The 19829-nt window shown below is 45.1% G+C and overlaps 2 protein-coding genes across 2 annotated transcripts in view; one reads left to right on the plus strand and one right to left on the minus strand.

The window, feature by feature from the left end:
• Positions 1-2503: 2503 nt before the first annotated feature.
• Positions 2504-4779, plus strand: ZNF768 (zinc finger protein 768). Its single transcript, XM_051999158.1, has 2 exons — positions 2504-2804; positions 2917-4779. The coding sequence occupies exons 1-2, from the start codon at positions 2726-2728 to the stop codon at positions 4161-4163; spliced, it is 1326 nt and encodes a 441-aa protein (XP_051855118.1). The 5' UTR covers positions 2504-2725; the 3' UTR covers positions 4164-4779.
• A 5477-nt stretch (positions 4780-10256) lies between these two features.
• The window catches only part of ITGAL (integrin subunit alpha L), a 30762-nt gene continuing 21189 nt past the window's right edge, over positions 10257-19829 (minus strand). Inside the window, exons 23-31 of the mRNA XM_051999246.1 lie at positions 19514-19593; positions 19025-19111; positions 17019-17094; positions 15500-15607; positions 14919-14975; positions 14687-14785; positions 14493-14588; positions 14280-14390; positions 10257-10882 (exon numbers count right to left, since the gene is read on the minus strand). Coding sequence (XP_051855206.1) covers positions 10607-10882; positions 14280-14390; positions 14493-14588; positions 14687-14785; positions 14919-14975; positions 15500-15607; positions 17019-17094; positions 19025-19111; positions 19514-19593 — 990 coding nt within the window. The 3' untranslated portion in view covers positions 10257-10606. The remainder of the gene's footprint in view (positions 10883-14279; positions 14391-14492; positions 14589-14686; positions 14786-14918; positions 14976-15499; positions 15608-17018; positions 17095-19024; positions 19112-19513; positions 19594-19829) is intronic.

Here is a 19829-nt window from a genome sequence, read left to right on the forward strand (position 1 = left end):
CCTCCGACTACAAATTGTTTTCTTTCATTCACCATGTTGTGATTTCTTCCACTTAGGAAGATGAAGTGGCTCCTTCCTTCCTCCAGCAAATTTGTAAATTCCTTAGCTTGCTATGTAATACCCTTCATAATCTGGCTCCAACAAACCTATTTGGATTTACTAGCATTAAACTCCTCCAAGGACTCTATCTTCTCTGTCTCAGCCTTCCCGCACACAGACCCTGGATGCATTTTTTTGCGCTGTACCTCTTGAAATTCCCTCAGAGGCCTCCTCCATTTAGCCTTTATCCTTGTATTGCCTTCCTCCTCCTGGAATTATAGAACACCTACAGATCTCAGTGAGTTTTAGCTACCCCATCACTCCCCTAGAACGTCAATTCTTGTTTATAGTTTAGTCTTTATACTCCCAGTACCTTAAACACAGTAGGTACCTAAGAACGCCTGTCAGCTTTGCACCTGTGCCCAGTTCTCCCTGGTTGTGATTTTCTCAAGACATCGGCTAGCTTTGCAAACCCCCTGCCCCCATGCCCCACTCTCATCTTCCGATTCAATTTCTTTAGGTACGAGATCTGGGAAGTTCTTGGCTCCAGAAAAATAAAAGGCCACATTTTCTTCTTTCTTAGAGGTAGAGCAGCCTGGTGGGTCAATCGATAAGAGTACTGGTCCTGGAGTTACGAAAATCTAAGTTCAAACCCTAACTTGGACACTTAACTGTGTGGGAAATAACCCTATTTGCCAGTTTCGTCATTTGTAAAATGAGCTAATAGAAATGACAAACCACTGAGTATCTGTGCCTAGAAAACCTTCTGAACATAGTTTATGGGGTTCACTCGGAAACGAGTGAACGACCGGTCAACAAACCCAGATGTCCTGTTCCTTCTTCCCCAATACACTCACCTCTCAGCGTCCCATTTCCCCCTAGGAGCCTTAACCCCTTTGGCAACGAGTGTTAGAGAGGGGAAAAAGGAATGGAAAAGAAAACTGAGCACCCAAGATTTCAATCAAGCTGGGGGGAGGCGAAAGAGAGGGAGGAAGCGGGAAGGTAGATGAACGAGACAGGAAGCGGAAGGAAGCGCTCAGTTCTCCCCGTCTAGGTCCTCTCTAGGATTTCCTGGCTACAGAAGGCGAGAAACGTTAACTCCTTAGAGTCTGGAATCCGTGGGCACCCTAAGAAGGGTCTCGAGGTGTGGGTGAGTGGGAGTGGTAAATGGAGTGGCGGAACTTGCGGAGCTGAGATGAAAGGGGTAGTCGGGGGAGGCATTTTCGTCATTCAGATAGGGAGAAAAACTGAAGCTAAAACGGTGAGGACCATTTAAGGACTCCCGAAGAACCTCTGGAGGTCTGGGCTCCCCCAAAGTCCTTCGCTAGCACCAGAAGACCCCGCCCCGAGAGCGTCTTTGGGCCAATCAGGCTCCGCTGGAGCCTCCTAGTGTCTGGAAGCGACAGTTAACGCCCCCACGAGCGAGGGACTGAGGCAGGGAAAAAGGGCGGGGAAAGAAGAGAAATGGGCGGGGCAAAGCGCCATGAGACCAATCGCTGGCCCCCTTTGGAAGAAAGAAGGCGGGGCCTTCAAGCTAGTCTGTTCTCTGCCCCCGGCGGCTGAGCCGTCGCCCTGGCAACGATCCTAGACCGTAGAAAGGGGCAGTCGGGAGGAGGGGTGGGAATTAGGGCTGGAGAACAGCTGTGAGAGACTGAGCCAGAGGCAGGGTGGGGGAGCCCGGCAGAGTCAGAAGGCCTGTGCCCGAGTTGTACCCAACTATCGGGGGCGGCATGAAGGGGCTGTCCCCATGGCAGCCTGGGGGCTCCGCTGACTGCCACGCCGCTCCCGAGCTCCGAGGGAAGGCCGGGGGAGGCGCGCCGCAGAGATATCATCGTCCCCGGGTCAGAGGAAAGGGGCGGCGGCGGAGGTTGATCGCTGAGCCGCTACTGGGGCTCGAGCCCGGGACAAGCCGCCCCTCGCCTTGCTAGCTCCCGAATCTCGGGGCTGCTGCTCCAGGGCTCCAGAGCACGCTTGCACGGACCCAGCGGCCAGCAGACTGACGGAAAGACACTTTGCCTAGGCTTTGGGACGGATCGTCCAGGCCTTATCCTTGCTATAGCTGCTGCTGTTCCTTCAGCACTTGCTTAGCCTTACACCCCGGGGCCCGGGGCTGTATCGGCCCTGCACAGGGTTAATGCCACCGAGTCGCACCTCCGCGGAATCCTAGAGCGGCAGCGGCGCCAGCCTAGCTGGCCGCTCGCGGACACTTCCTGTACAGGAGGGGGGGGTGGGGGGAGGGGGCTGGGCAGCCGCAGCCCAGCTAGGGGCTGGGGAGCCGGGCCACCGACACCTGGGTCCTGGGAAAGGTGTCTAGGGGCCGGAAGGCCGTCTCTCCTCGGGTTCAGACAGCCTAGATTCTAAAAGCGGACTGGGGTCTTAGGAAGAAAGTGGGAAAGAGTGAGCTGGAGAGAGGAGGGGGGGAAGGGAGGGGGGCGGGGCTCTGGGGAGGGAGAGCTGGAGGCCTGGGGTCAAGACATCTGGATTCTAGGAAGGGGAGCAGGGCCCCAGAGGCGCGCACACGCTCCCGCGCGCACCCGGTCTGCGAGGAGCCTGCTGCTCAGGTGACTCCTCCTGGACCGCGGGGGCACCCAAGCCCTTGCCTACAGGGAGTTCTGACCTGAAGGGCTAGAGAGGGAAATTACTCTTGTTCTTCTCCAGAGGCTTACCTCAGCTCCTGATTCCTAAAATGGAGCAAGAGGCCCGGCCGTGGGGCCTAGATCCCCAGCGTCCTGAGGAGATGGAGAGCCAGAAAGGCACCCTACCAGGTGAGAGACAGCTGGGCCCCTCTGCTGTGGGAAGGTTGGGAGCAAAAGGAGGTCAGAAATGGAGGTAGAGGAGAGCTACCAGATGAGTTTGAGACTACTTTTCTTTCCACAGGCAGCGAGTGTGACAGACGGAAGAGTACGAGTGAGAAAGATGATGAGATTTCTCAACACGAAAACTCCGAGAATGGGGATGTGGAAGAGATTCCCTTTGGAGTGGAACCTCAGAGTCCAGGTTTTGATGAAATTCCTGAGATGCCCCTGAGCCCTGAGGAGAAGGATCCTCTTGATCTCTCCTTGGAGGATGATCCCTTGGATTCCTACACTGAGGGCTATGAGGATCCACCCCCCAAGGACCTGTCAATGGGGACCACTTTTGAGATGCCCTCAGGGACCCTGCTCTCAGACCCCCGCTTTGAGATCCTTCAGGAGAATCCACTCAACCTCACCCAGGCCATCCGCAGCCAGTCTCGGCGGGGTGGGGGCCCTCGAGGGCAAGGGAGGCAGCCCCCTCGCCCCAACATCTGTGGTATCTGTGGGAAGAGCTTTGGTCGTGGCTCCACCCTGATCCAACACCAGCGTATCCATACGGGAGAGAAACCTTATAAGTGTGAAGTGTGTGGCAAAGCCTTCTCCCAGAGCTCCGATCTCATCAAGCATCAGCGCACGCACACAGGCGAACGGCCATATAAGTGCCCCCGATGTGGCAAGGCCTTTGCTGACAGCTCCTACCTGCTCCGCCACCAACGGACCCATACAGGCCAGAAGCCCTATAAGTGCCCGTACTGCGGCAAGGCCTTTGGCGACAGCTCCTACCTCCTGCGCCACCAGCGCACCCATAGCCATGAGCGACCCTACAGTTGCCCAGATTGTGGCAAGTGCTACAGCCAGAACTCATCCCTTCGCAGCCACCAGCGTGTTCATACAGGGCAGAGGCCCTACAGCTGTGGCATATGTGGCAAGTCCTTCTCCCAGCGCTCGGCCCTCACCCCCCATGCCCGAAGCCACACCCGGGAGAAGCCCTTCAAGTGCCCTGAGTGTGGGAAACGTTTTGGCCAGAGCTCTGTGCTTGCCATTCATGCCCGCACCCACCTACCTGGCCGTACCTACAGCTGTCCTGACTGTGGGAAAACCTTTAATCGATCATCCACCCTGATTCAGCACCAGCGCTCCCATACGGGTGAACGGCCCTATAAATGTGCTATTTGTGGAAAGGGCTTTTGCCGCTCCTCTACTCTTCTGCAGCATCACCGTGTCCATAGTGGTGAACGGCCCTACAAGTGTGACGACTGTGGCAAGGCCTTCTCGCAGAGTTCCGACCTCATTCGCCACCAACGGACGCATGCAGCTGGGCGGCGCTGATCATGGAATCCCAGGAAGCAGGAAGAGGGTCATATTGGGAGGGGGTAGGGATAAGCAGCCTAGAGATATAGGTAGAGTTGGGGGGGAGGGGAAAGGGAAAAGGGTTAGGGTCAGTTACTTGGTTTCAGAAATGGAAATTGAACACAAAATCTCCCTTAGAAGCTGGGGTTAAAAAATCTCTGTGCTACAGGAGAGGAATCTAGGAAAGAATTGAGCATTCTGCCTTTTTCTGGGAAAATATTCCTGAGAAAGTTTTTAAATAAAGGGGCAGGAGCCAATAGCCAAGTGCAGGCCTTCCCTGTGCCCTCTGAAAGTCTTTGGGAGAAACAGGAGAGAATAGGCAGAGAGCTTACTGCCTACACACCAGTGCCATCTGCTGGAATCCCAGAGATGATGAATTGCTAGATGTAGGGGAATAGCTCGCTAAGTGGTTAGATAGAGTGGGTATTAGCTTAGTTGGGGGGCTCCCTAGGAGTCAGGGAGAGGGTGGGACTGAGGATCAGGGTGGGGATCCAGGTATATCTGGATTGGGCCTGGCCCCAGCATTGAGTCTGGGATCTCCTCTGCCCCATCCTGCTGCATCATCACTGATTCAATAAAAACCTCAATATGGAAATATGGAGTGCCTCAGCCTCATACATCCACCTTGGGTTAGGGCTTTTGTTGTTCAATCATGTTTGTTGGACTTTTTGTGACCTCATGTGGATTTTTTAATGACAAAATTACTGGTTTGTCATTTCTTTCTTCAGCTCATTGTACAAATGAACTGAGGCAAGCATGGTTAAGTGCATGTCTTGGGTCAAATTTGAACCCCGGTCTATCTGATTCCAGATCAGGCACTATATTGTACTCCCTAGCTGCTCCCGGTTAGGGCTAAGCCATTACTACTCTTTCCTATCCTGATTAGCCCATTCCAGGTTAAGCTCAAATAGTAAGAAAGGTCTGAGAGGAGACAGTAATGCTTGCTTTGCTAGTTCCACCCTAGTCAAACTTTTAACAGCCAAACTGAGGTATTGCTTGGGAGAACAACAGTCTGATGGCCCCTGTCCTGCTCCAATCTCTTCAAACTCCTTGAAGTTGGGAACGGGTGGGAATCTCTGCCCTGGGAAAAAGGGGTAAATGGAAAGGTGTGATTGTTTAAGCCTTTGGGCTAAGGAAGGGTTGGCTTTTGTTTGTTTTTTCTGGTACTGCAGAGGCTTGAGGAGCCTGTCCTCTGGATTCTTGTAAATTAAAACTTGAATACTTAGGGCTTCCCCAGATTGATTCTGGGATCCTAATTCCTTTCCCACTGACCAATCCTTGTCTCCTGGCTCCTCTCACACATTCTTATCCTCTCCTTGCTAGTATTTTGGCCTCCAGCTTTCCAAAACTGAGCGGCTGACTGGCTGCAGCTTGACTTTTGTTGGTGGTGATTTCAGTGATATCCAATAATCTGATTCCTTTTGGGGTTTGCTTGGCAAATACACTGGAGTGCTTTGCCATTTCCTTTTTCAACTCATTTTACAGATGAAGAAACTGAGGCAAACAGGGTTAAGTAACTTGCCCAGGGCTGAGGTTGAGTTTGGACTCAGGCCTTCCCAACTCCAAACCTGGCCCTCTACTTTATTACCTATGTGCCTTTGCAACAAGTCTTAGGGGAATGAAAGATTGGTGGGAAGGTTACAAACCAGAATGACCCCAAGTGGTCATTGTTTGGGTCTTGGTTGATTCAGAGTAAACACAAATAGAAATCATTTCTGTTTTGGTCAAATTTAACCCTCCCAGTTTTAGATTTTTTTTGACTAGGTGAAAGAAATTCTTTGTCTCAATTTGTACCTACGCTCAGTCACTAAATGGGGCAGCCTCAGTCAAACTGAGACCTGTTGAAGATCTTAGCTTTAAAAGGCCAAAGTCTCCCACTGAACCCAAGGCCATCTCTAGTCTTCCTGATCTATATCTGACCACTGAAACCAAATGGCTCTGAAGGGGAAAAAGTGAGGCAGGTGACCTTGTACAGTCCTCCCTCACTTCAATCACCACTCCCTCACTTGCATATTATGGTCCTCTTCAAAAATATTGCCTAGGAGAATAGGACCAAGGAGAAAACTGTGGCCATACACTGGGATTTGTTTCTGGGTCCAAAAGTGAAAATGGGGTAGAGAACCACAAGTGGTATTTTCATTCTGATTCACATTCATCCACCTATTTCTCCTCTCCCCCAAATTGGGCCTCTTATCTGCCACTACCAGCTTGGTGAGAGAGCACTGTGGCCCAAGTTCTGATAGTGTGGTCTCTGCCCAACTCAACCCTGAGTTGTATAGCTCTACTCTTGAGTTGGGAAATCTTTGCTCTCCAAATGAGTAATAGGATGGAAACTCATTCACCTGAGTTCTGAGTCAACTCAAGTGATAGCCTCCTTACACCTTTAGCTCTATAAGGCTAAGTAGACACCCCCCCACACACACACACACACTATTAGTTTAAATCTCCATCTCTGTAGTTTTTTTTTTTTTTCCAGTAGCAAAAAATGATTTCCTAATCAGATGGGCTTGGAGGTAGGGAGCAGTTAGCCACAGATAAAAACTCCATCCCCGTAGAGAAACTCTTTTGTCTGAAAACAGGAAGTTGTAGAACCCTATAATTTTTTATTCATCTTTCATTTTCAAAGAGGACCAGTGACATGGGTCTTAATATATTTGTTTGCCCCACTTTCCTAGAGTCATCAAAGTCCAGTGGCAGTGATGAGGTCCTGAATGATGTGTTGGTCAGAGAAAAACTAAAGATCCAAGAGATCAATTTAGCTTCATGGTCTCACTCTCTAGGGAAGTCATCCAGTCTAAAATCTTAAATTATGTCAAATCCCTGAATCCCACCCCCTGTAGAGGTTTGGAGCAGTCTTGTTATACCCTGTCAGAAATCCCAGTCATGTCCCTGAAATTAAATTTTGCCTGTGAAATTTACTTATGAACCATCTCAATGGCAGCTGCCTTCCTTTGGGTTAGCCTGCCACAGCACTCTGCCTCATGATGTCTGTCGTCTCCTCCTTCCCCCATGCCATGAGTTCTCTCCCCTAATTCCTCTAATTTCTCAACCCCACTTCTCCTCCTTGCAGCTAACTAACTCTTTTAGGATGCTGAGTATCCCAACCTCATGGAATGCTCCCTAGGGTAATATTACCCTATTACTCAGGTAATCCTGAGTTCCACTGAGGAACTTCTTTCATAAGCTCTCCCACTCTATTTCATATTTACCATTCCCAGTATCTATTGTATCCCTCTATTTTTTCTATAATCTTCTTCCCTAAATAAATCTACCTTTTGCCAAAGAAAATGGCCATGGTGAATTCCTCACATGACCGAACCCCAACTTTGGTGTCTGCCATCATCCAGTCTCTACATCAGCTACTTCGGTGGTCTTTATCAGCAGGAAAATGGCCCAGGATGCAGTGGGTGACTTTGGTGTCTTCTGTGCCAGACCATGTGCCCTTGTGGCCATATGGTTCTCATCTGCACGTTGTGCCAGGGAAATTTTTTTCCACATGTTTAGGTTTGAGGTTTCCATCTACTGGGTTTGCAGGATTTGTTGTGTATGTTAACTTTTTGGAGTCACAGAGCAGCCCCTAAAAGGGTAAGCTCTCACACCAGAGTTACTAGGCCTCCCAGGACACTCCCTACACTTGGAGAGCTTTATTGAATGTAGGAATAAATGTCCCAAGCTCTGTACTAATGATGGGCCACCAGAGGGAGCCCAGAGCCAATTCTTCCCCCCAACAGCCGCTGGCCTAGCCTGATAAAAGTTGGCCTTTGACAAGATGACAGAGGCTGATGAGGAATTTTAGGCTATTGTCCTTATAGCTTTCTTCTTTAATTTCTTTCTGTCTCGGTCCTATTCCCTCAGATATAATAGTCAGACATTAATCACAGACTACCTGATAGCACAAATCTCCAAGGCAATGGCCTCATGTTTGTCCAAAATGTGTCCAGAGATTCTTCCTCCAAGCAGGAAAGGATGCTCCCCAAACTACATGGGAACCTTTGTGCCACAAAGTCCTGATCCCCAAAACCCTTTTAAAATTCTCACTGTTATAAATTCACAAAATTCCCATGCTGTAAAGGACCTCAAAGTCATCTGGTCCAAATGGTAGCTACATAAGAATCTCTTTGAGAACATGCTGACAAGGGTTTCATTCATTCAGTTGAAGACCATGTGATAAGAAAAAAATCATTACTAAAAGGCCATTCTATCTTTAAGCAGCTCTGTTAAAATGTTTTTCCTTATATCGAGACTAAATCTGACTCCTCTGTACCTTCTATCCATCACTCCTAATTTCACTCTGTGGCAGTCCCAAACAAAGCAAATTTAATCCATCTATCAATTACTTGACAAAGACAATTACCAAATTACTTTATATTTTTCTCTCATTCAAGCTAAATGCCCCTAAGATGAATAGGCCCAGACAAGTGAGCACAGGCCATATGTATTTCCAGCTATGCGTATTTCTTGTAAAATACTTTCTAGTTACTACATGTTTTATTCCTGGCTGGTGGTATGGTAACCTGTAGGAGAGTGTACATCGACATTAATGGGGAATTTTTTTGTTAATTATTTTCTAATGCTTTAATTAGATGTCTTTTTCTTTGTTCTCTGGTTAGTTTATTTAAAAAAATGCATCAGCAGGGTGTGCGGAGTTGTCATATAAGATTGACATATACTTGAAATGTACTTCAAACCTAGCATAGGGTTGAGGGGGCCCAAGTACAACAAGGGAGATATATTAGTGGTCTTTTTTGGCTTCCACACAGGACTGTTTATTCATCTGATATTGTAGTAAATATTTGTTGAATGTAGTTCCCTAAAAATCCAAATCTTTTTCACAGAAATTATGCCCATTTCGGATGAGGATAAGGAGGCTCTGAGAGGCTCCATAATTTGCCTGAGACCATACACAAAGACAAGCACAGCAAGAAATCACATATCCCTTAATTTCCAACCCAAGATTTCTCACTCCTTGTTACACTAACTTTTTTTCTTAAGGATCATAGACATGGGGATGTGTTGATCTGAGGCATGGGGCCACTGACACAGTGGGATGTGGGAGACACTGGAAACATCTTTCTTCCCCTGTCCCTCCCGGTTGAGAAACATCCTCTGATGGAGATAAGATGAAGATCAGAGAAGGTAAACCATGTCATTTGCCCATCATTTGCCTGTGGGCTCATCTGTGGAATAAGAAGATTGCAGAAAAACTCTAGGTTTCATTCTAGATTTCCCAGATGATCTCTCAGGTCATTCCAACATATAATTCCAAGTGCGAACATCTCAGCCCGACATTTAAGACTCACTGTAATCTGTTCCCAACATTCCCTGTCTCCTGTCCCTGCCTTATGTACACCCTATGTTCCCACTATGCTCACACCGATCCACTCAATGCTCTTTTTCTGACTGACTCTTCTCAGCATTTACAGGCCACCACAAACACAATCTCCTTGACCGTCCCAAAACACAGAGGGCCTGCAGTTTTTGCCATCTGCCCTTATCACATACCTCTATGGCCTGGTATCATCACTGACTGTCTCTTAAGGGGCCATCTGCCTTTTCTTCCCAGCTAATCCAGAGCTGAGAGGCTCACAAAAGGGACAGGAGTGAAGGGGGAAGATAGTTTACAAAATCTGATTTAGTGAGGCACAGAATTTTGACCAATTTCCCCCAAAGGAAAAGAAAATCTCAAGAAGACAAAGGGGTTTTGAAAAAGGCTGGGAAGACAAGGTGAGAGAGGAATTGGATGCAGTAGGAAATGGATTTATGGCGTATTGAATTTAGACTTTCAGGGCTGGGGCTCAGGAGCCTTGTTTTTAGGATTCTTTCACCATACCCAGGAGAATATATAGATGTTGTTTGCCCTTCATTCTTAAAGATGACCATGACATCAGGGAGATGATGCCATGATGTGCAAATGAACAGGACTTCAGTGAGGGAGGGTTGGGTGAGGTCACTTGCCTCACTTCTTCCTCCAGAGTCATCTGGGTCCTGTGGCCAAACAGAGATCAGGGCGACTGGAGAGGGCCCTGGTCATCACACTAAAAGGGGTGAACTATGGTATGAATAAAACCGCTCTTTCAAGACAGGGTTATTTATTTGGGGATCTCCCCCCCCCACACCTCGTACCTTAGATATCACAGGTTCTGTGTTTGCTGAATGAATTTGGAGGACTTTCCAAAGTTCTTTCATATACATTACCACTTCAGATCTTCACAACCTCCCTATGAAGCAGGACAGATATTATTTATTCCCATTTCACAGATTGGAGAATTAACGTTCAGGGAGGAGAAGCCTAGGGAGGCTTGTATAAAGCTGCATAAGTTGACGGCCATGCTAACACCAGGTCAGGATTCTTGATTACCAGCCCTGGGCTTTTTCTGGCTTTGGGGCCCTAGGACCCCCAGGTGTTCCATACAGTTCAGGTCTCAGTAGGCATAGCCTTCATCTTCTCCTTCCTCCGACTTAAGGGGCTCTGTGCATCCTGGCTCAGCAGAGCCTTCATCTTTCCCTTCCCCGGGGTTAAGGGGCTCTGTGCATCCTGGCTCAGCAGAGCCTTCATCTTTCCCTTCCCTGGGGTTAAGGGGCTCTGTGCAGCCTGGCTCAGTGGTGGCAGTGGGGTCCGAGGCTTCATCCATGGTTCCATCCGGAATTGCACCATTAGCTTCCATCTTCTCTTTAAGGCCCCTTTTGAAGAAGCCAATCTGCCCATGAGAAGAGAAAAAAAGAATTAGACATTCCCCAATGGCAACACTAATCCTTCTGCCCCTCTGCTCATGTCCTTCTCTTATATCCAAAGAGCCTTGGAGAGTTTTTTCTGCCCATCCTTATTTCCCCTTCAGAGCAGGTACCTCCTTCCTCTTCTGGGTATATCCCCAGCACTTAGTTTTGCACATAGGAAGGTTTAATATGTGCTTTTCCATTATGTCATTCATTATATTCAAAACTTAAAATTCACCTTTCCAGGAAGCCTTTCCTGATCCATCCAAATCACTTTATCTTCTGTATACAATACAGCCTTTCCCCCCAAAAAACAGGACCAAATTCCCTACAGTGGCTAGGACTGGAGCTGTATAGTAGGATAGTATAGAAATCACACAAGTTGGAACTGGGAGATCTGTGTTCAGATCCTAGCTCAGCAATTTATTTACTGGCTGTATAAGTTTGAGCAAGTCTCTGTGCTTCTCTGAAATCCAGTATCTTCATCTACAAAGTGACTATGTTTGTTCTGCCTTCCTTGTAGAACTGAGGTAAAGATAAAATGGGGATGAACCTACTTTGTAAATTGTAAAAAGACTCCTTACTATAGTTGAGGATGCAAAGCTTGGAGCAATGTTTTGTATTACAGTGATGTCATGTGGACAGAAGCATTTGAATGATTGGATTTAAAGTATCATGATCATAGCCTACAATGAGAAGTCTAGTTCTGAAAGGAAGCCAATATTGCCTTTGCAGATACCACAATCAATTGGGAAGATACATAGTTTAGAGAAGGAGACTGGAATCTTACAGGAATACTTTATTTCAAAGGGGATCAGAAACAGCAATAGCTTGGTTGAACACTTGTTTCTCAGTGATCCCACAGTTTAAGCTGGAGAAGATTCAGAGGATAGTGGAGGTTCTTAAGTCCAACTCATATGAGGCTAGATGAAAAGACTTGGAGATATTTAGCCTAGATAAGAGAAGATTCAGAGAGCATATGATAGCTGTCCTCAAGGGCTGGACTTAGTCTGCTTGGATCCATAAGGAAGAATTAGGATTCAATGGTAGAAGTTGTAGAGAGACAAATAAAAGCCTGATACTGGTGAGAAGGAGAGCTAATCCTAAGTGGGATGGAGTGTCTAAGGAAGTAGTGGGTTTCAAAGGTCTTTAAATAATGGCTAGAGAATTGTTTAGGCAATATATTGTAGTGAGGAGTCCTTAGTGGGTAGGGGTTAAACTAGAAGGCCCCTTCCAATCTTGAAATTCTGTGGTATTGTGTCCTCTGCAAGTAATCAGATTGAAAGGCAAAAGTAATCAGCAAAGAACTACTTGAGAGGAATGTGGAAGGAGAAGGTGGGTCTAGCCTTGGGTCTTGGAGTTGAGTGAGTACATATATTGAATATAAGCATCAGAGAGTTATGGCATCAATCAATTGGAGTCAACTACATCTACCATACCTACTGTTTCCAAAGGAAACACACTGCCCAATCTAAGGCACTCATCCTGTGTCAAAGCAGGCTCCCCTGAATGTACTGTAGATGACACTGTCGGTATCACTATAGGTGATAGTTTTGTTTTTCCCTATTCTTTCCTCTCAGCAATTTTGAAAGGAGTAAAAAATAAAATTATCATCTTAATTGAGTCAATGACTATGAAAGAATCCTATTTGCTTCCCTAATTTTGCCACAGATTCATATCCTAACAAGGAGATTCCTGTTTGCCTGTGAAAGTTGTAGAGTTTAGAATACAACAGTGAGTTCCATTTAGAGTAATGCTATCAAACAATAACTCTTCCCACTAGGCCAGAACAAGATTAAAGTGTAGTTAGGAAATACTTAACAAAATGAATAAAAATGCAATAAAGCATAGATAGCATAACATTTTAAAATTAAGTCAATATGTGACTAAGGGATCCCTTGTATAAGGTTTAGTAGTCCCTGATACCACTGGTCTAGAATACCTAGATAGGAGAATCTCTAATCACTTAGTGATTCTCTCCCTTATGAAACAATATTCTCTTTTTGGGGGGAGGTAGGGATAGGTTGGATACCAGCAAACTAGAAAAGTAACAATAATAATTCACATTGGTAGAGGATAAAATAAGCAGCTACATGGCACAGTGGATGGGCCTGGAGTCAGGAAGACATCCTCATGAGTTAAAATCCAGCTTCAGACCCTTCCTAGCTATGAAACCCTGGGCAAATCACTTAATCTCATTTGCCTCAGTTTCCTAACCTGTCAAATGAGCTGTAAAAGGAAATGGCAAACCACTCCAGCATCTCTGCCAAAAACAACAACAACAAAAAGCAAATAAACAAAACCCAAATGGAATCATGAAAAGATCAGGTTCAACAGAAATGACTAAACAATACAAGAAGTAAGGGAGCAGCTAAGTGGCTCAGTGGATAGAGCACCAGCCTTGCAGTCAGGGAGACCTGAGTTCAAATCTGCACTGACACTTAACAATTCCTAGCAAAGCACTTAATCCCAATTGCCTCAGGGGAAAAAACAAAACAAACAATATAAGGAATATAAAGTTTTTTCTTCATAGAGGTACTGTGAAGTAGGTGATGTAATCATTATTGCATCATTTCACAGATGAAGATATTAAAGTTAAAGAAGCAGACTGGCTTATGCAAAACGAGGTGACTCCTGTCAGAGCCAGGCCCAAGTCTCTCTTCCCACTACCCTTATGGGAACAATGTAGTCAAAAAGCCAAGCTGGTTGAGGGGCTGGGAAGGCCTGAAGTGAGCTTCCTTGATCAGTAAAGTAGTGAAAGATGAACTCCCTGGGAGCAAAAGCTCCGAAGAGGAATTGGGACCCCCCCCCAAGAAGCTAAACTCATCAAGGCTTAAGGACCATGGCCAGTTCCTTTACTCACCCACTTTACATAGGAGGTAAAGAAACATGGGACAGTGGAAGGTGTGCTGAAATTGAAGTACATGGATTCAGATGCAAGCCTAGTGTGAGTGTGGACAACTCATTTAATCTCTAGGGTACTTTTTCCTTTTCTGTAAAAATAGGGAGGCTGACTTAGGGACTTGGATTACCTCTAAATCCCCTTCCCACTCTAAATCTAAATCTAAATCCCAGAGATGGCTGTCCTAATCATGGAGATTTCCACAATCTTAGACCAGCAGAGAAGAGAGACACCTTAGGGCTCATCTACTCCAATCCCATACTTTGTACAAAGGAGGCCCAGAGAAAAATTATCCACCCAAGACTGCACAGCAAGCCAATGGCAGACATGTTCCCCACCCCATCACCATCCAGCCTTAGTTCCATTGTGTTCTTTGGCCTCTTAGTCCATAGAGTGGATGGACTCCTCTCATCTCCCTTTCCCTGAGGAAAGTCCTTAGTGACCCCAGCCCGAAGGATCTCAGTCCGAATGCTATTCACCTTGTAGAGTACTCCAAAAATCAACAGCAAGAGGAGTAAGCCACCAATTCCACTAAGCACGTAAAGGTAGAGAGAATTCTTCTCATGTACAATGTCCACCTTTGTAACAACCTAAGGGAGAAGAGAGGGATTTTGAAGAGAAGGTTTTTCCACCTTCTAGGAAGAGTTTCTAGAAGTCAGGGAAAAGAAGGATTCCTGAATGCTGCATAATACCTGGGACTGGGCAGACTCCTTGCCATAGAGGTGATAGTATTTGCTAGAGTTGAAGATCACAGAGATGTTGCTGCTTAGGCTGGACATGGAAGAGGCCTAAGAGAGGAAAAATTTCGTGGTGGTCTTAACCCCAGGCCCTACCCCACAGGCCCACCCCATCCCCATCCTTCAGGTGTACCCTACAGGCTACCTACCTGGATCTCTTCAGTGATTTCCACCATCCCGCTTACTCGAACCAAGGTCACTTCCCTGAAATTAACTACACACCTGAAGACAGCCTCTGAGACATGAGTCTTGGGTAAAAGGGAGAAAGGAATTAAATCAGTTTTATACCACAATCCTGTGCTAAAGCTGGAGATAGATTTGATAAATGAGTCTGCTTAGGCTGTCTTTGTTCCTCATGCTTCCCTAACCTAAAATGCTTACCTGAGTGGAGTGGAGCAATTTCTTTGGGTCCTCAAGATGGCAGGGTACAAGGGGTTCCTAGAGACATGATATAGGATATGGCAAGAAAGGGAGGATTCTCCATTACCTCAAAGCATGGAAAAGGTATTGCACCAAGTTACTCTGAATACAAATCAGCTGTCTCTTGTCCCTCCCCATCAGATCCTGACATGTTCTGATTCCCTACCCTTAATCTATCCATTGCAGCATACTCAGGCCTCCCCAGCTCAAATCCAGGCACCCCCAACCACTCACACTGCCTTTTCAGACTTAGAGATCTTGAGCACCCAGCTCAGACCCAAGCATCTTGAAGCCTCTCCCCGTTTCCAATGCCTGACCAGATTCATTAAGCCTAGAACATGATGTGGTTTGGTAAATAGGAGCATTTGAAGACCTGAAGTTGCTACTCAGATTCTGGCCTCCTTTTTACCCATCAGATCTAGATATCTCTACCTCCTAAGCTCACATCTCAGCATTCCCATCTCCTAGCTCAGGCCCAGAAGTTCCCATCCTTTCTTAGACCCAGGTGTTCAGGTTTTTCCATTGCTCCCTCTGATACTAACTGTTTGAACAGTCCAGTTCTTTGTAGAGAATTCTTTTATCTGGCTTTTTGGAATAATGACAAGGAATTCCAGAATAGGTGGGGCATTTTTATAGGCCTGAGTCTTCACCTGGAAACAGAGAAAAAACTAAATGTAGCCATGTGCTCCAGGTCAATGGCTTCCCAGGAGCTCTCACAACTTGTGCATTGAACTCCCAAGTTCTACTCTTGTTCCCTCTACTTCTTGGATAATTCATTCTTTACCCTTCTGCATTAATTTGATGCAAATTCTTTACTGCCTTCAGCTCTATTTTGACCAACATTTTAAAAAATTATTGCTATCTTTTGCTTACATATCCCCTAAATTTCCAAATACATTCCTCTCTCCTCCTCTTCCCAGGGATCCATCCTTTATAACAAGAAAAGGAAAGAAAAAAAAAAGAAATTCAGCAAAACTAATCCACACATCAACTACACCTAACTTAATACACCATATTCCACTTCCAGAGCTGCCTAACTGCAAAAGAACATTTTCTTCTATCCACTCTGCCATGATGTATGTTTTAAAAATCAGTTGCACAAGTAAAGAATAGGGAATCAATCAACAAGCATTTATTAAAGACTTATTAAGTGCCAGAGCAGCTTGGTGGATAGATAAGGTGCTAAGTCTAAAGTCAGGAAGATTCATTTTCCTGAGTTCAAATCCAGCTTCAGACATCTACTAGCTATTTGACTCTTGGCAAACCATTTCACCCTGTTTGCCTCAGTTCCTCATTTATCAAATAAACCAGAGAAAGAAATAGCAAACCACTCTAGTGACTTTGCCAAGAAAATCCCAAATGGGGTCACAAAGAGTTGAACATGACTAAAAAATGACTAACAACAAACCCTCATGTCCCAAGCATTGTGCTAAACACTGGTATAGCTGACTACAAATTTCACAGGAGTCAATACCATGATGGGTAAAAAAAACTAATACTACCTTGGTTTGCAGCAATGAAACTATAGTATCTGGGTGTTTCTATTATGCTACTTTGAGTTTGTCAGACCACAGATGGAGTGAAGTATGATCACCTCAGATTTCTGGCACTGCATTATAACAAATTGGAGGAGTCCAGAGGAAGATCTGAAAAGCATCTCATAAACCAAACCACACAACTGGTTGAAGTAATTGGGAATGTGGCAGCAGAAGAATCATGGTGGCTCTCTAAAAGTACCTGAAGGGCTAATCATGGGGAACAGTGATTAGATTCATTTTGCTTAGACCTAGAAACCAGATCTTAGACCAGTGGGAAGGAAGTGACAGGAGACACATTTTTTGGCTTATTTTAAAAAGCTCACTAACCATTAGAGCTGTCCAAGGAAGCCAGAGTCTAACCTTGGGTACATTCAAGCATACCTGATGAAGGCCTGATGATAATTGGCCAAGGTTGCTATGGTGTGAATCCTAGTTCTACGTAAGCAATTGGACTAAATGACTCCTCAAGTCTCTTTCAGTTCTAAGATTTTAGGATTTAAACTCAAGCGTCTATGATTCCTACCTTATAAACATGCTGCACCTTGCGGATCTTAGGACCTTTGGAGGTAAAATTGAGGTACAGAGTGGAGTTTTCCTGGCTGTGAAGAAAGAGAAAATGGAAATGGTGAATATGAACAACTAGAAAAGGGAACATTGGGTACTACACCTACAGAACTAACAGATGCCTTGTGAGAAAAACTTGGTTCATCTTTAGCTCAGTGGCTGCCTTCCAAAACAGAATAAATGCAAAGTCTTGCATATAGGTTTAAAAAATTAATTAAACTAGTAAAGGATATGGAAAACATGACTTGGAGATCAATCAATAAACATTTACTAAGTATTTATTACGTGCCAGGCACTGGATTCATGTCTGTTAAAATATGAAAAAATCTCAATGTTTTAATTAATCATATTAAACTTGTATACATAAGCCAATAGTGTAACATTCCCCCTTAAAAAAAAAGCTAATCCTTAGATTGCACAAAATAAAATCTAGTAATCAGATACACTTGCACATCCTCACCAACTCATAGGAGAGCAAGAACATGAGCCAGTACAAAGGAAGCAGATTCTAGAGCAAGAGAACCTGGAGTTTCATGCTGGCTCTGCCCTTTCCTACCTATATGATGTAGAGCAAGTCCTTCCCCTCTCTGGGCCTCAGTTTTTCAACTTGTATTATAAGAAGGTTAGAAGGACCCCTAAAGTACTTTCCAGTCCTAAATCTATGTTCCTATGATTCCCACTCCTCCCTCTTCCAGAGATTTGAGACAAGGACCCTTGATGGCAATGAGAAAAGGATTAATGTAACCAAAGGTATGATACAAATGAAGATATAATAAGGGCCCTGGAACAGAGGTATCACATATTTAGCCTTCAGTATAGCCTGAACCAGATTAAAATGTACTAGGGAAATATTAAACCAAATGAATAAAAACACAACAAAACACAGTTACATTTTAAAACTAAATCAATATGTAGCCCACAGGGACCTTATGTATAGATCAGTGGTACAATTTCTTTTTGAATTTGATATCACTGCCCTGGTGAGTCTCTCAGTCATATCCCAGCACTTATACTTCAGATCCCTCATAACTCTAGCTTTGTGGTTCTATATCCATTATAGCTCTGGCATTTTACATTCCAGAAAGTTTTAGAGTACATTCTAGCTCTGACATTTTATATTCCATGTTCAAAGGTTCCACCTAGCTGTAGAATTCTAGGTTCTAAGGTTCCAGCTAACTCTAATGTCAATATTTTAATTAAGAGTAGAGATAGAATGTTCCATGTCTCCCTGTTGCCTACCACATAATTTTATTTTTTGAGTTCTAACTTTTTCCCTCCCTCCCTTCCCTTCTCCCCAAGATGGCAAGTAATCTGATGTAGATTGTAGAACACCACATAATTTTCTTTTTTTATATTAGGATCCCATAAATGCTTTTTTTAATTGAGGCTTTTTATTTTTAAATATATGTAAGAATAATTTACCACATCATTTTCAAAGTTTAGCTGAAAAACATGTGGTATAGTGAGAAAGGATCTATAGTTAGAATCATTCAGTCTAGGCTCATAGCCTGGTTCCAACTAGAAGTGTAGGCACATTTCTTCATCTTCCTGAGTCATGGAATTCACATATAATTAATGGAGTTAATAATAATTGTACTCCCTTACAAAGTAGCTATGAGAGGGGAAAAGCCTTTAATACTATATGATATAGTAGAAATGTAACCTATTTTTCTTCAAGAACCTAGACATTAATGGAGTACCTTAAATGTCAGACAAGGAGTTTGACCTTTATCTATTTGGTAGATGATAGAGCCATTTTTTTAAAAGAAGGGCCAGATCTTCTGGGAAGGGTGTGAAAGGTGAGAGCAATAGTTTGAATCAAGTTGGTCAGTCCTGTGGTTGGGATCAGGGGCAGATCCCACCTGGGAAGTTAGGAAGAGCAGGCATTCAGAAGGAAGCTCAAAAGGAGGGACAAACAGGGTAGAATGCCCGGGAGGTTGGTGGGAGGGGCTGAGGAAAACATACTCTTCAATCATCACTTTGACAGGGAACAGGATGGGAATCCTCTTGGTCACCAAGTTGTTCTTCAGTAGTATGGAGTCCTCATTGTCACTGCAGATATAGATCAGTTGGTCATTCAACGAGCATTTATCAGGCAGATGTGCCAGGCAGAGACAAGCAAATACAAGCACAGGCAAAAACTATCCCTTTGAGAGCTGATGGCATGAAAAACAACAAGATACATCTCAGACAGATACAATGAAAATGGAAGGTAATTTTAGCATCTGGAAGGGGACTTCTAAAAATGGTGGCATTTGATTTGAGTTTTAAAGGAAGCCAGGGAATCAAGGAGGGCAGATTGAGCACTACAGCCTGGCGACAGAAAACACAAATGCACATTATCTGTGAGGAACTGCATAGAAGGCAATATGGGAAGTGAGCCGGGAAAGGAGAGACAATCCTGAAGGCAGGGAGATAGCAGAAGACAAGGAAGGGTGCTGAGATTTCATTCACCTGCTCACGTTTGCTTTCATTTCCAGGAAGTCCCCCCAGGAGCTGTTCAACAAGGTGTCAAACATCATCTGGATGTATACCTGGAGTCAGGGAGTCACCACCAGGAGAACTCAAACATCCATCATACCATCCCTCTCCCTCCTTCCTTTCTGGGCTACAGACACTCTTCCTATGCTCCATTTTAACCTCCCCCCTTCCATTCCATCTTACAGTCTTTTTCCCAGATCATGTATCCTCTCCTTTCCCGGACCTTGGGGAATGGTCCCTACTTCTCCCCCTGCTTCTCATCCCAGACCTATATGATCTGAGAGGATCT

This window comes from Antechinus flavipes, chromosome 1 (genome assembly GCF_016432865.1).
Source record: "Antechinus flavipes isolate AdamAnt ecotype Samford, QLD, Australia chromosome 1, AdamAnt_v2, whole genome shotgun sequence".
Taxonomy (NCBI): domain Eukaryota; kingdom Metazoa; phylum Chordata; class Mammalia; order Dasyuromorphia; family Dasyuridae; genus Antechinus; species Antechinus flavipes.